The sequence below is a fragment of the Neovison vison genome, chromosome 7, assembly GCF_020171115.1.
Source record: "Neovison vison isolate M4711 chromosome 7, ASM_NN_V1, whole genome shotgun sequence".
Taxonomy (NCBI): Eukaryota; Metazoa; Chordata; class Mammalia; order Carnivora; family Mustelidae; genus Neogale; species Neogale vison.
In genome coordinates, this window is record NC_058097.1 from 169,182,967 (window position 1) to 169,198,948 (window position 15,982).

General features: G+C 35.7%; 1 protein-coding gene across 2 annotated transcripts in view; it reads left to right on the forward strand.

Moving 5' to 3' along the window:
- Positions 1-2,667: 2,667 nt before the first annotated feature.
- The window catches only part of GAS2 (growth arrest specific 2), a 117,282-nt gene continuing 103,967 nt past the window's right edge, over positions 2,668-15,982 (forward strand). For both annotated transcript variants that reach the window (XM_044260929.1, XM_044260930.1), the window contains exons 1-2: positions 2,668-2,858; positions 14,674-14,795. In XM_044260929.1, the coding sequence (XP_044116864.1) occupies positions 2,714-2,858; positions 14,674-14,795 (267 nt within the window). In that variant the 5' untranslated portion in view covers positions 2,668-2,713. The remainder of the gene's footprint in view (positions 2,859-14,673; positions 14,796-15,982) is intronic.

The following is a 15,982-nucleotide window of genomic DNA, read 5'->3' on the forward strand; positions in this document are numbered from 1 at the left end:
TGTGTCCCTCTGGCTCATTGAAAGTGTTACATGCCATTAGGCTTACTGTAAACTATCCCTTGATGAATTCTTTGCTAGACAATGAGCTTAAGTATCTGAGGTGTCTTCTTGCTTTTACAGTGCAAAGTAGGATTCTGGTGCTTAAATGGAAGTTTGCAGAGCACATAATAGGATGTAGGTAAAGTTACTGAACTACCACATCTCACTTTCAGGAAAGTAGTGGGAGAGATTGTGTCTTGAGAAGAAAGGCATTTTCGAGGTAACCCTTTTAAGATTTCAATTAGTTATTTAAATGTATGAATCATGTGCTTAAATGTATTATTACTTAAATGTTTGTTTCTGAGGCTAGCTAGCTTATAGGAATCCTAACCAGCCACAGGGAGATGTCTTGTTTTCCTGGGACTGGACCTATATTTAAAAGAACTGGAGCAAAAATTTTTAGATTCCTGGTATTTAATCACAGGGTTTGGACAAAGCTTCAGGACATGATATGAAAAATATGATGATTGACTGCAAAAAAATAGGCAATGATGACATTCTGGCTCCTGTAATGATGATTTAGTGACCTATAACAAAATGTACTAAAAATCTTTCACTTTTGCACTGGTTCACTTTAGATAATTAGATATATACAGATTTATAAAAAATGTTTTTAAAGATAATTATTGATTTTTTTTCCAAAAAGTTATCCGAAAGCATAATTGTTTTGGAAATGAAATTGCCTATGTTTTAAGATTATACATTTATGACACTTTTTAGGTATTGACTCATGTTACCAGTTTTTTCTAATATTACACCAAAATGTTTGGGAAACCGTCACATCTTGCAATTTTCTGAACACCAATGTTGTCTTATTTTTTTTTCCAAAAGCAGACTTAAAAGGCAAAAAATTAACCTATGCTAAGAGAATTAGAGTATAATAAGTAGAAACAAATATTACGTGAAGAATAAAACTGACAGAAGTATATACAATTTATTTTCGTAAATTTAAAATACCATAAATCTTGAAATATAGCTGAAAGCCCCATTATATCTATCGTACTCCTTGCCAGGTGCAAATATTTTCATTTTCATTAGTCATACTATACTTGGTTATTTCATATGCACTATTTGTATACAGAATACAGTCCTACACATTGTTAAACTGATGAGTTTGTTTACCTTAGTGACTTTAATATTACTCCTGTAGTCTTAGGTCCTATAAATGATGCATGCAAAGTGCTACATTCAAGACCAAGTATATATTCAAACATCCTTTCTGTAACCCACGCAGGGGACTGTGCCATCTATAAGGTGGTCGGGTTAATGAAATCATCTTTTATTTTATAGACCTAAGACATTTCATTACTTCTACTCTAAAGATGACTGCAAGCAAAACTAGTCTGTAACATGTATAAAGTGGGAAGAAAAAGTAAGATAAAAGAAAACCCTATGGCAGTATTTATTAGGATTGTGTGTAATTCTTGTGTTATAATATGGGTTCTTGATGAATCTGTTTTGTAAAATATATCATTCTGGAAAGAATACTGGTCTTAGAGTATGAAGACCCAGGATCAAGCCTGACTCTGTCATGATCTAGTATATATGATCTTGGTTAAGTCACTTATCCTCTCTTGTTTTTTATTTTATTTATTTATTTTTTTTGATTGTTGTAGTTGTTTATTTTTTTCATTAATTCTAAGATGAGAAAAGTGTAGTAGGTATTCTTTGAAAGCATTTCCTTTCCTGTCTCCCCACCAGTTCACTAAACTATGAGTCCATGATAGCTTACCCATATGCAAAGGACCAAGTGCTCCGCTTAATCTTCTAGGTAATAGTTTTAAGAGTAGGGGTGCCTCTGAAAAACAATCTGAGGGTTTTGGAGGGGCGGGGGATGGGAGTTTGGGTGAGCCTGGTGTTGGGTATTATGGAAGGCACGTATTGCATGGAGCCCTGGGTTTGGTGCATAAACAATGAATTCTGGAACACTGAAAAGAAGTTAAAAACATAACAAAATTTTTTAAAAATTAAAAAAAAAATTTTAAAAATTAACAAAAAAAAAAAGAGTAGGGGCACCTGGGTGGCTCAGTGGGTTAAGCCTCTGCCTTCCGCTCAGGTCATGATCCCAAAGTCCTGGGATCCAGCCCCGCATCAGGTGGTGAGTCTGCTCCTCCCTCTCCCTCTGCCTGCAGCTCTGCCTACTTGTGCTCTCTATTTCTCTGTCAAATAAATCAGTAAAATCTTAAAAAAAAAAAAAAAAAGGAGTGGCCCTAGGCTCACAGTAAATAATGCAAATTATGTCATTGCTTGTACTCAGTACTAAAAATTCTATGGAAATCTATGGTTCAGACATTAACTCAAATGTTGGGAGTTTATAATTTGGATACTAAAATTTTAATCAAGCCCTTTTTGTTACTTTTGAATAAGTGGAATTTCTTGCCTTAGAAGCTTTTTCCAGTGTGATGTTTTACATGAGCTTAGTGTTTGATTTTTCTATTTGACCTCAGATTGCTGCTGTTCCCTACCAGGTGGTTGGTCAAAAGGGATAGGCCCAGTACAGAAAAAGCAAACAGTGTCTCATGGGGTTTAATAATTAATAACCTGACCTGTCATCAAAACGTCCATGGACCTGGTTCCTTCCTATGTCATTGGCAGGAAGATTTTAACAAGAGACGTCTATATAAAAAGCAACTGCTCTTTTGTTTCCAAAACAGGTTTTACGAGTGCATAAATAATGTGCACTGCTCTGAGCCCAAAAGTGCGCAGTGGACCCGGCCTGTCTGATATGCATCAGTATAGCCAATGGCTGGCCAGCAGACATGAGGCTAATTTGCTACCGATGAAAGAAGATCTGGCCTTGTGGTTAACCAATCTATTAGGTAAGGTTATAAGATCTCATTTGGGGAGCAAAGATAACAGGTTTCCCCCCCTCCCCCCTCATGTCATGTCCTTCACCTAGGCATGTGACAGCAACTTGGGAAGAAAGATTTTATTATTTGGATTTTATGTCTGGGAAACCTGAAGAATGTGGAAAATTTAAAGGAATTTCTCAATATCTCTCACATGAACTGTGCTTAGCAATTCCAGTGTCATGCACTGAAAGGTGGAAATGTGTGGCCAAATCGCTTGTTTCATCTATACGCTGATCTGATTGATCTTGGATTTCTCTTTCATGCAGCTGACCACTTTGGCCTGTTCTTTTGACATTGTATGCAGGCCACAGCCTGTGAAATCAGACTTCTAAAACTAGATTTCTTTGCCCTACTTTCGTAGTGCACCTTCTGAAACTGCTGAACGCCCAGGCTTGAGAACAAAAACATCTATCCTCTGTCTAAAAGAGCTAACTGGAGTCACCCAACCTTGAACTGAAATTTTTCTTCTCATTTCACTTTTGTTTTTAAGTACTCTTCCAAAAGTTGTCTCTGAGAAACATGCTACCTCACATTAAGGCTGCCTCTTTTTCTTTCTTTCTTTTTCTTTTCTTTCTTTCTTTCTTTTTTTTTTTCCATTTCTATAGTGCCAGCATATTCATAGGATATAATTTCAACCCTGTGCAAAATGGAGTCATGCATTTAAAGAATCATCATCTAGAGCAGTGCTGTTTTCATTAGTAGATTTTCCCAGAGAACAGGATGAAAACCTGAGGGAAAGACCCTTATGGACATATAAGATAGAAGATTTGAATATTGAGTAAACATAGAATTTATATGGTGCTTTATTATTTGCAGAAAGGATTTCACTAACATTATTTTCTTATAACATTATTTTCTTATTTAAAAACTCCTTCAAGGCAAGTATTTTTTTTTTCTCCCCACTTTCTAGCTGATGGAACTAAGGAGCTTAGTGAGGAGCACCCTGTTTATCTAAAGTCCTAGCAAGGTTTTAACAAGATTTGGCAAGATTTTGGCACATTTCAGCAAGATGTTCCTTTTGCTCACCACAGCACTGGGGTTTTGTGTGGCCGCTGCATTTTTTTTTTTTTTTAAGATTTTATTTATTTATTTGACAGAGAGAGAGAGAGATCACAGGTAGGCAGAGAGAGAGGGGGAAGCAGACTCCCTGCTGAGCAAAAAGCCTGATGCAGGGCTTGATCCTAGAACCCTGGGATCTTGACCTAAGCCAAAGGCAGAGGCTTAACCCACTGAGCCACCCAGGTGCCCCTGTTACATTTTTTTAAGCCTTCATCGTGAGGGTAGATGTCTCCTTTTTCTGCAGTGTGTACGCCATCTTAACGACTCTGTGTAATGCAACCAAAGCTACTGCCTATGGCTGTGCAGGGCTCCTGCCATAGGGTAAGGACAGAAATGCAGAAGACATTTCCAGGAAGACCCTGCACTATGCTATGGCACTATATCCGCTAGAAGGAAGGGGCTACTCCTCTTAGTAACGCATCTGTATAAAGGAGGAGCTTTTGGGACGCCTGGGTGGGTCAGTTGGTTAAGCAGTTGCCTTCGGCTCAGGTCATGATCCCAGCGTCTTGGGATCAAGTCCCACATCGGGCTCCTTGCTCGGCAGGGAGCCTGCTTCTCCCTCTGCCTCTGCCTGCCATTCTGCCTGCCTGTGCTCGCTCTCTCCCCACCCCCCTGATAAATAAATAAAATCTTTAAAAAAAAAAAAAGGAGGAGCTTTTATTTTCATCACATACAGGGAGTCAAATTTGTCTAGACAGATGGATTTTTTTTTCCTCTTCCTCTCCTTTTTTATTTCATTTTTTATTTTTTTGTCTCTCGAGGTTTCACTAATGTTTGTTATGTATGTGAGTAATTTATTATGAACTTTGAGCTGTCTTCAGCTGCGATCTACCGCAAGTACAGCAGCATAGAGTGGGAGTTACAAACACAGACATGAAATAGACCTCCTGCTGTGTTTGAACCCAGATCTGCCACTTACTAGCAATATGACCTTGGGCAAGTTACTTGACCTGTCGGGGCCTCAGTCTCCTTTTCTGTAAAGTGGTAATAATGTTAGTGTCTCCTTTGTAAGGTTGCTGTGGGGTTAAGTGATTACATTAGGTGTATCTCAGTGCTGGGCATATTGTAAATACTATACCGTTCTTCATTGTTATTCCATTGTTATTCCATTTACAGAGTTCAGTGATACTGTTAATTTGATTGTGCGGGTAAGTTTGTATATTCAACAAACGTTTGAGCATGCTGCAACATAATATATTCATTTAAAAAATGGACTTTGGTGGGGCGCTTGGGTGGCTCAGTGGGTTGAAGCCTCTGCTTTAGGCTCAGGTCATGATCCCGGGGTCCTGGGATGGAGCCCCACATCGGACTCTCTGCTCAGCGGCGAGCCTGCTTCCTTCTCTCTCTCTCTGCCTGCCTCTCTGCCTACTTCTGATCTGTCAAATAAATAAATAAAATCTTCAAAAAAAAAATGGACTCTGGAATTAGAACACTTGAATTCAAATCTCAGTTCTACCGTTACCCCCTCTTATACTAGGCAAGTGTCGTAATGCAATGTGCCTCAGTGTTGTTATCCATAAAACAAGTATAATACTAATAATAACCTCATTGTTTGAAATTTGAATGAGATCCCCAGTTCTAGAACAAGATCTAGCACATTATAATTAACTAGCTGGTAAGTACTAACTATTTCAATTAACTGTTTCAGGCACAGTCCACTAAGTACTGGAGAGTAAAATAGTGATTGCGAATACAGTACCAGTTCTTATAAGGCTTGGGATAGATTGAAAAAGAAACATTTTAAATAAGGAAGTGAATAAATAATTCACTAATTAGACTTGTTTTTTTATTTTATTTTTAAAAAAGATTTTATTTATTTATTTATTTGGTAGAGACACAGTGAGAAAAATAATACAAGCAGAGGGAATGGAGGAGAGAGAAGCAGGCTCCGCACTGAGCAGGGAGCCCGATGTGAGGCTCAATCCCAGGACCCTGGGATCATGACCTGAGCTGAAGGCAGATGCTTAACGACTGAGCCACCCAGGTGCCCCTAACTGGACTTGTTTTAAACTTTAAAATATATAGGTTGCAATAAGAATGTGAAAAGAAGGAAATAAGAATGGATTAAAACATCAGAGGGCTTGGGGTGGGGGGATCCCTTTTAAAAAATCTTATATTTAATTGAGAACTGAAGAATAATTAATAGCTAGCCGGACAAAGCATGGGAGAAGAGCCCAAGTGGAAGGAATGTCATATACTGAGATAGGAAGGAGTTTGGTACCTTGGAACTTAATGAAGACTGGTAATAACAGCAGTGATCAAGAGGGGGGAGGATTTCATGTGATGTTTGGGGGCTGATTGCATACTGCTTTGAAGACAGTGTTAAGGAGCTTTATAATTTATTGTATGATCAAGGAGGAGCCTTTGAGATTGTGGGAAAGATTGTGATTAGAGTATACCCTGACTGTGTAGGCATGTTCCAGTGTCCCATGACTTGTCATCAAAGGCATTTCAGTTGGTGAGTGTGATCCTTTACAGAGCAGTTTGATCAGGGTAAGCAGCCCAGGACATCCTCAAAGAATAGAGAGTCAGTGTGTGTGTGTAATGGAAAGATCCTTGGACCAAAAGCCAGGAGACCTGGCTCCTAACTGGGTGTCAGGAGACCTGGCTTCTGATTCTGGCTTTGCCACTCAGTAGGAAATTTGCCCAGAGTCACTCAGCTATCTTTTTTGGGCTCTGTGTCCTCAACCATAAAATGAAGGGCTTGGAGTGGATGATCTCTAATGTCCTTTCCAGTTCCAAAAGTTTAGGTTTCCAAGAAATCCATCTCTTCAGACCCAGTTTGAGATCATCAATATGCATAAACAAGGAGCAAGTAATTTACATAAGTGAATACTCTTTCTTTTAAAGAGTAAGAAGGATAATTTTTTTTTGATGCTGGTAGTTGGTGACAAAAATGCAACTGATGGCTTGTAAATTTTTCTCAGAAAAGGAATCTTCAAGATATAGTCAAGTACAACCTTGCATTGACTTAAATTCATAAAAGTAGATAGATAATGGCTTTCAAGTGAATATCCTCATGGTAACTTAGAAAGTAGACCAATAACTTGAGATTATTTTAAAGTGGTAAAACATATGGAGTTAAGAAAATACACTATGTACTAGAATGGTGAAAATAAGGAAGGGAAGAAAAAATGTATGGTTATGATAGTAGATATTTTTATTATACATAATAGATACATTTAGAATTCACATAATTTAGAAATGGAACCATGAAAGTAAATTTTTAAATTATTTATTATTGACCATTTTATCACTTTAAATATTTGCAAATGTACATTGTGTAGCTCTCTTTCAAGTCTTGTTTTTCATCTACTCGAAAGTTAGAGATGTTTTGAAAATAGTTTCAATGTTGATACTGTCTCTATGTAAAGTATCTGCATTTTTTGGATAGTAGAAATTTATATACTAAATTAAAGCTTTTAATTAGGTATGATGTGGACCTACTTGTGGAATGGCTTTCTGTCTCTTTTTAGTAATACTTGATTGGAACATAACTTTTTTCCTTTTATGTCTTTTAAAAGGACTATTAATGGTTTTCTAAATTCATGTATTTCTGGTCCTATACATAAAATGTCAACTGGAAGATGTAGTTTCTTAAGGAACACTCAATGTGTATTCAGATTTTTTTGATAGATAAAAATGTTTGATAGAGAAGAAATTATTTCACTAGTTCATAGACCAATATTCACATTCATGCCATATATGGAGGTGTAATACATAATTTTCAGGTGTTATATACTTAATCAGTAACAATAATAAACACCACTTTACATTCTTAGGTATAGAATTAAGGCAACAATGGCAATTTTTAAAATTAAAATTCGTATATTAGAATATTAAATTCCAGCTATGTTGCGATAAATTAACTAGTTAAGATGAATAAATAGTTATGGTAGTTGGGATTTGTTTATGAAATAGCATACATACTTGATTCATGAGAAGATCATCACATAATGTTTACTGTCTACTCACATATCCTTGGAGATATCTACTAATCTTATTGAAAATAGTCTTTCTAGTCCAAGTACGTTTTCTGGTGGCTAGCACAATGGTGCATTTTATGACCAGCTTTCAGAAAAGATAACAAATGAATCCCAAAGACCCCTTTATTGTTACCTAAGAAACATTTCTCTGGCCATTGTCCCCTGCTACATTAAATGTATACATTTCTACTTTATTTTCAGTCTTCTGTTTTGTTATTTTTGTTCATGAAGGCTATTGCCCATTTATTATTTAACTGTGTCCTTAGGACATATTTGAGTATCAAATGATTATACAAATAAGTCCTGGGGAGACATTTAATTGTTATTTTGAAAAAAATGGCATGTTCTTAAATTAACAGTCCCAGATTATATAGTCCATCATGAGGCACATTATGAACTTCATGGTTACTGATGGAGTATTGAAGATTGTTGTTGACTTGACTTTGAAATGAATATACTAACGTAAATGATCTCAAATTGTTCATTTCACCTGTTGTTTCTTTAATATTTGAAAATAATGGTCTGCCTTTATTTTCAATTAGTATTTGCTGAATAACACTATGTGAACCATATGGCAATATATTTTTGAGAAAAGATTTTAGTTACTAAGCATCAAAGGAATTGACATTGTTTTTAAAGATTATAGATTTTTAGAATGCAAGTATATATGGATTTGGATATATGGACTTTGAGTAAATCATAAAATATATTACAAATTACTTAATGTTCAATTGATTTCACTTAAATTTAGAAATGCATCATGGTAATTGATACTATGGTGATTTACCCTCTGTCTGACTTTTCCATATGCACAGAAAAGAAAATCCATTTGTGATATGCTTAATATAATCAATAAATAGTATTTCAAAAATTTCTGGTTTTTTAAAATTAATCATATTTCAACATTAACCAGTTAAGCACCTGTTTACTGGAGTTGCTGCTGTCCAATGCAACTGCTTTCTAATAAGTTCAGAACAACTTTTCTTCCTTCTTTTTCCTAAAGCCATTTACCAGATCCTTGGCCAGCCGAATTCTCAATATAGACAATATAGATATAGATGATAAAAATTGATATAGACAATAAAAATTCCTTAGGAAAGATGGTATCTCATGCTAGTTCAAAAGTTTAAAGCATCAAATTTATGTTCACAAATTGACACCTTTCAGAGATAATTCCTCTTTTTTTTTTTTTAACCCAACTCTTCCAACAGAAACAGCTTTGTCTTTTCTTGACATTAATGCCAGATAGATACTTTGAATCAGGAGAGAGCAGGTATTGATCTAGGGCTTCTGGATATAATGAATCATTTCCTATCTCCCTATCTTCAAAACCCTGAATAATCTAAGTTAAGACAGCAGATGAGTTGCTTTGAGTTCTCCAATTAGAGAAATATACTGGGATCGAGAAGGGCACTTGAGTCTGCAGTAGAGTTGGGTCCTGTCTACATCAGCTTAAGAGATAATATGCACCAGTTTTCTTCTGCAGGGAATCAGGACTCCCATCGAAGCATCCTGAATGACTTCTTCAGCCATTCTCCAATGTACACAGTGGACTGCTCTTCAGTCTTTAGCAACAGTATCTTTATCCCCAAGTGGTTTTTGTTGTTGTTTTCAGAAAGGTTTCATTGGAGTTCTACAAAGAAAAAGACCACAGAATTAGGGAGACTGCTTTATTATAGAAAATAGTCACTGGTGTATTTAGCAAGTATTTGTTTAAGTAGCCAAGCATAGTGGCTAAAAGCATTAGTCTCTAAACCTAGATATCATGGGTTAAAGATCCAGATTTATGAGTAATTTTAAACAAATTACTTAATCTAATACCTCAGTTTCATCATCTGTAAAATGGATACCATAATGGCACCCACTTCACAGATTTTGGTAAGGAGATTAAAAACATGAATACTTGTAAAGCTCCTGGCATACAGTTAAACCTTGAATGTTAAACAGCATTATTAGATGTTACTGTACCTTTAGGAACCTGTTTAGTACTGCTAACTTACTGGGAGGAAAACTTTCTTTCTCAACAAAGTAGAAGATAATTAGGATTCTTTTTCCAGGTGGATGCAGTCTAAAACACTACTGATTGATACTTAATCATTATGGAAATTATGGCAAGTGCATACTTCTGGGAGGAATGTACTGATGTGTATAAGCATGTGTGCTGATTTAGTTACTTGACAAAAAATTTCAGGCAGATCTTTGTTTCATATGATTGGGCCCCAGCATTTTATGAGAAAGTGACTAACCACAATCTTTAACTAAATTCCCTGATCTTTGTCTATTGGCAAGCTGTCAATCATGACTAAATTGGTGATATGAAGATGAAAGTCCACAATTATGAACTCAAGAAGTAAAGATATTACTACTAGACTGGGTGATTTTTTTTTTTTTTTAAGTAGGCTCCATGCCCAACATGGAACCCAGCGCAGGACTTGAACTCACGACCCTGAGATCAAGACCTATGCCGAGATCAAGAGTCAGAGACTCAGCCAACTGAGCCACCCCAGCACCCCTAGACTAGGCTATTTTAGATTAATCTTCAAGTTAGTAGTCTTTACACTCCAGTGTGGGTCAGTTGGTACTCCAAGATTACTTAATTGTGTCTAGTCATTGCCCTATGTTTTCTGAAACATACCAGTAACATGGAAGGACAGAGCTAGGGAAGAAGTGGTCCTACGATTCTAGAATCCTACTGCATCTAGTGGTTATAATCTAATGTGTCAAAAGAGCTACATAATTTTGATTAAAGAAGATATGGTTTTGCCTAACAGAGATATTTAGCTTTTTAAAATGTTTACTCAAGAAATTGTAATTAGTGCTTCATATAACTTGCTCTAATGGACTTTGTCATGGTTAAATTGAGCTAACTTTATGTAATGATTTAAAAAAATTTTTTGGTAATATTAATGTAATACAAGTGAGGTAATATATAATTCTATATAAAAATTATACTGATCTCTTACAATTATAAAGTATGTTTAAAATAATTTTATGATTCTTTGGATGTAAAATATGTTACATATGAAGATTAAAAAACCTTCTCCATCTTGCATTTTCCCTTCATTTGAGTCAGTATGTTTCAACTCTAATGTAACACTGTCTGTTTTAGCAAAAAAAATCCACCTTTTGGAGCTATAAAATATACAGAATTGAAAGCTGACTCCTAATATATGTTTCATTAGATACAGATGTTTAATGTGAATTCTTCAAGTAGTCATAAAAATCAGAATAACTAAAAATTGTCAGGTATAATGCAAAAAGCAAAAATCATACCTTTTGGTAAATTGCTAATAACTTTTTAATGAAAGGCATTTTTCTTTTTATACTTTACAAGTTCTTTTAAATTCATTGTAATCATCTTGTCACTTAACATTATGAATAGAATCTTTAAATTGCCATGGAACATTATGGAATACAAATACCTAAGGTCTTTTTCAAATATAGAGAATTTTATAAGTAATTTATAAAGGAATCATTCAGCAATTTGAAGTAAAATCTATCTTTCTTACCTTGAAATCTAATTGGTAATTTTGAAAGTATTTCCAATATTTACTTTTCATACTTATTTCCAAAATAACTTTCTTACTAGGGAATGCAAGCCAGTATGGTGAATGCATAATACAAATTTTGTTGTGCTGACTTTTTGTATCCTGAAAATATTACTTTCATTCCTGAATTAAGTTGAGCTGTACACAATTTAAAAATAATAGTAGTTTTGTATAGGCTACCTCTGTGGTGAATAGTTAGAGCTACTATGTTTTACCACCTGCAGAAGTCATTATCTTAACTGGGGGCTCAAATGCGAAGTATCCAGTGGGGGAAAAAGAACATTTTTAAAAAGGTAATTTTCTTTCCTTCTTTACCTGCTCTTCCCCCCAAAACAGTCAAAAAAAATTTCAAACAGATATTTCTTGAAATCCAAATATATTACGTATTGTAAGTTGAACTTTAAGCCAATAGTTTATCTGTTTTCCTGTTGGATTATATTTAAATGTTCATGGGTTTGAGCTGCATGCATTTTTTTCTTAAGATAAAAGCTAATCCTATGAGATTCTCTGTCTAAAACTTTTTTTTTTCGCTTGAACTTAACTGCTTTTTCCAAAAATAGTACCCAGCATTTTCTCAAAGTTTTCCAGTAGTTTATTTCTTCATTTGTAACTTTACATGCTCACTGAACACATTTTCTAGGTGCCTACCAAGATGACAACATACTTAAATCTGTAGGAACACACAGATACACACGCACACAGACACACAGACACAATATGTCCCAAGAGGTTTGAGGAAGACAAAACTTTACACAAAACATATTACTAGCAATAGAAGAGGTTTGATAAGTTGCCAAAATGAGTGATGGCCTTGGGTGCGACCACATAGAAAAGAGATCAGTATCCACTAGGAAAACCTCTTTCTGGGTTTCTGATTAAAGGAAAGAGAGAACTTGGTCAGGTAGGTACAAGGGAGGAAGACATAGTAGGCAGGGGCCATGCCAGGAAGAAAGGCACGGCAGTAGGATTGTGAAGTCTTGCTGGAGGAACTCTGAAGCCAGTGTGCAGACCAAGAATCAGGGGTGAGTATAAGGATGTTAAATTAGAAAGGTGAATTAGAAGCATAAGGGTCAATCTTTTGATATGTTCAAGTGGTTATATTTCATATTTTGGGTGGCAGAGAAGACTAGGGACTATACAATGAAGAAGAATAATGACCCAATGAGGCTGGTGTTTAGCAGTCATAATTTTAGCCATGAGTAGGATGTGTATTGGAGAGAGAAGTTGAGGGTACAGTGAAGAGCTGTTGTTTTTGTTGTTAGAGGTTTAGGTATCAAATCATGAAAATTTTTATTAAGATTATGGTACCAGAAACAGAAAGAATCATGAATCTACAGGACTTGTGAATAATATGTTATAGGAAATGAAGCCAGGAAAATAAAATGTGCCAAAACTTAGAAAATTAGAGTACCAGGAAAAGGAGAGAGCTTTGGGGGAAATGAATTTAAGAAGCATATAAGAAAAAAATTAGTTTGTTTATAAGGCTGAGGGAAAAAAAGGAATCAGGAGTGACAGGTATAGGGTAGAGGGTTTCTTTTGGGGCTGATAAAAATGTCCAGAAATTGTTTGTGGTGATGACTGCACAACTCTGAATCTACTAAAAGCCACTGAATTATACCCTTCAAGTGGGTGAATTGTAAGGCAGGTGAATTATATCACAATAAAGCCATTATAAAATTAAAAGGAAAAAGAGAAACAAAATATGTTTTGGGATAATATAAGAAAGAAGACAACGTTTAACTGGTTAAATGTCAGGGATAGACAATTGTGACTAATGTTCAAATGAGCAGTAGTAGAAGCTGAGTGGTTTGGAGAAGACAGAAGAGCAGAGATGAAGCTGATAATTGTTCAAAGATGGTAGTAAGAAGACGAATGGTAAGAGAGGTAGACTTTCTTTCAGAGTTTATCTCTTGTATTGGTTTTACCTGTAATATCTTTTTTTAAAATTTTTTTATAAACATATAATATATTTTTATCCCCAGGGGTACAGGTCTGTGAATCGCCAGGTTTACACACTTCACAGCACTCACCATAGCACATACCCTCCCCAATGTCCATAACCCCACCCCCCTTCTCCCAACCCCCTCCCCCCAGCAACCCTCAGTTTGTTTTGTGAGATTAAGAGTCACTTATGGTTTGTCTCCCTCCCTATCCCATCTTGTTTCATGGATTCTTCTCCTACCCACTTAAGCCCCCATGTTGCATCACCACTTCCTCATATCAGGGAGATCATATGATAGTTGCCTTTCTCCGCTTGACTTATTTCACTAAGCATGATACCCTCTAGTTCCATCCATGTCATTGCAAATGACAAGATTTCATTTCTTTTGGTGGCTGCATAGTATTCCATTGTGTATATATACCACCTCTTCTTTATCCATTCATCTGTTGATGGACATCTAGGTTCTTTCCATAGTTTGGCTATTGTAGACATTGCTGCTATAAACATTCGGGTGCACGTGCCCCTTTGGATCACTATGTTTGTATCTTTGGGGTAAATACCCAGTAGTGCAATTGCTGGGTCATAGGGTAGTTCTATTTTCAACATTTTGAAGAACCTACCTGTAATATCTTAATCAGGGAAACAAACTCAATAGAACATAGAAGTGCGGTTTATGCATTGGCCATGTTAGTACAGTTGCCAATGGTGGCTGAATTTTGATGTACCTTCCTCTATTTCAAATTAAAGAGAAGAGAGCTTTGGTGTCTTATAACCAAAGACATAAGCAAAACACAGGATGCCTGTTCTGCTTTGTCTTTGCCTTGCTGCCCAGAGTAACTGAACGAGCTATTGAGGATGAGAACCAAATGAATATCAGAGGTCAGATTGTACAATCATTGACAAAACTGTTTGGGTTTCATTGACTGGTTGTTTTTTTATTCCTCTTGATTGCGAAGTAGGTGAGACTCTCATGTAGGATATCATTTTGCCACTTTTACCATGAAATAAAACTTTAATGCAGTTGAAATTATGTTATGAAAATATAAAATGTTGAGATTCATGCTGCCAAAGGAAAACATAAAATTCTAAAGAAACCATTCTTTTCCTTGAGTTCCCATCCCAGATATTTGTAACTCAACTGGAATAGAAATTTTGGTGATAAAAACTATGTCAAATATGCTGGCAGGAATGTCATATTTGCACTGGGAATAATTGTGTTTCTATAATGCTTCTCTTTGTTACTGCAGGGAAGGAGATTACAGCAGAAACTTTTATGGAAAAATTGGATAATGGTGCCTTGCTCTGTCAACTTGCAGAAACTGTTCAGGAGAAATTCAGAGAGGGCATGGATGCTAACAAGCCTCCAAAGGTAAAAGATCCTCAGGCAAAAATCATTCAGGGAGTGGATTTCATTTATGAAATGAACAGATTTTAATTTTAGTATTTTGTTGTCAATGGGCGTATTAATATGTCTGTTAACAAAACACAGAGGGTGCATTTTAATTAGACAACATATTATTTGTACTCTGATTACATAAATTACATAATCCTTTCAGTAAGTCTAATTAACTAGAAGGTTATGGAAATTGATGGTATTGATACAAAACAAGGACTGTGTATAAACTGGTTTAGTCTGATGTATTGATTACAAATTTAGCACAGAAATATTTATGTCATCAGGAGATGAAAAAAAAATCTGGCCAGGAATGGTTTACTAAATAAATCTTTGTTTCCAAATAGATCATTATGGCAGTTTATTAGAATAAAGTGTCTAGAGTGTATAATTTTTTTGTTTGTTTTAAATAAGTTGTAGCATTGAACTAAGCCCTTTGGACAATTTTTTTTTTTGAGTGCTCAAATTTCTTTTCTGCATAGATTCTTTTTTTCTTTCTTTTTAAAAATTTATTTATTTAAGAGGAAAGAAAGAGAGATACAGAGAGAGAGAGAGAGAGAGAGAGCATGTGCTGTGCGCATGTGCTCTGGGCTGGAGGAGGGCAGTGACAGACAGAGAGGGAGGGAAAGAATCTCAACCAGACTCCGTACTGAGTTCAGAGACCAAACTGGGGCTCAGTCCCAGGACCCTGAGATTATGACCTGAGTCTGAATCAAGTGTGGACCCTTAACAGACTGAGCCACGCAAATAGTCCCTTATATTCTTTCATGATTATTATAAGCACATAATGACAGTATGGTGCTTGACGCTTTTTGAAGGAAAGAGATAGTTGACACTTTTCCTAATTTTTGATAGAGAAGGAGAAAGGTAAGAAAAAAATCAGGTTAAAATAATGTTGAAAACAGCTTTAAATGAAACGAACAAGAAAATTGAAATCAATGAACTGAGTTAATGAGTTAAAAAAAGGAGTGAAAACCTGCTGCTCCCACTGCTTGTGTTCTCTCTCCCTCTCTGGCAAATAAATAAATTTTAAAAATCTAGGAAAAAAAGTAGAAAGAAAGAAACTGGCCTCTACTTCAACTTACCAAGGAGAAAATAACACCAAAGAGGAGGACAATTTATATAGAAGGTTCACTGTGAAATGATTCGTAAAGGGATAAAAT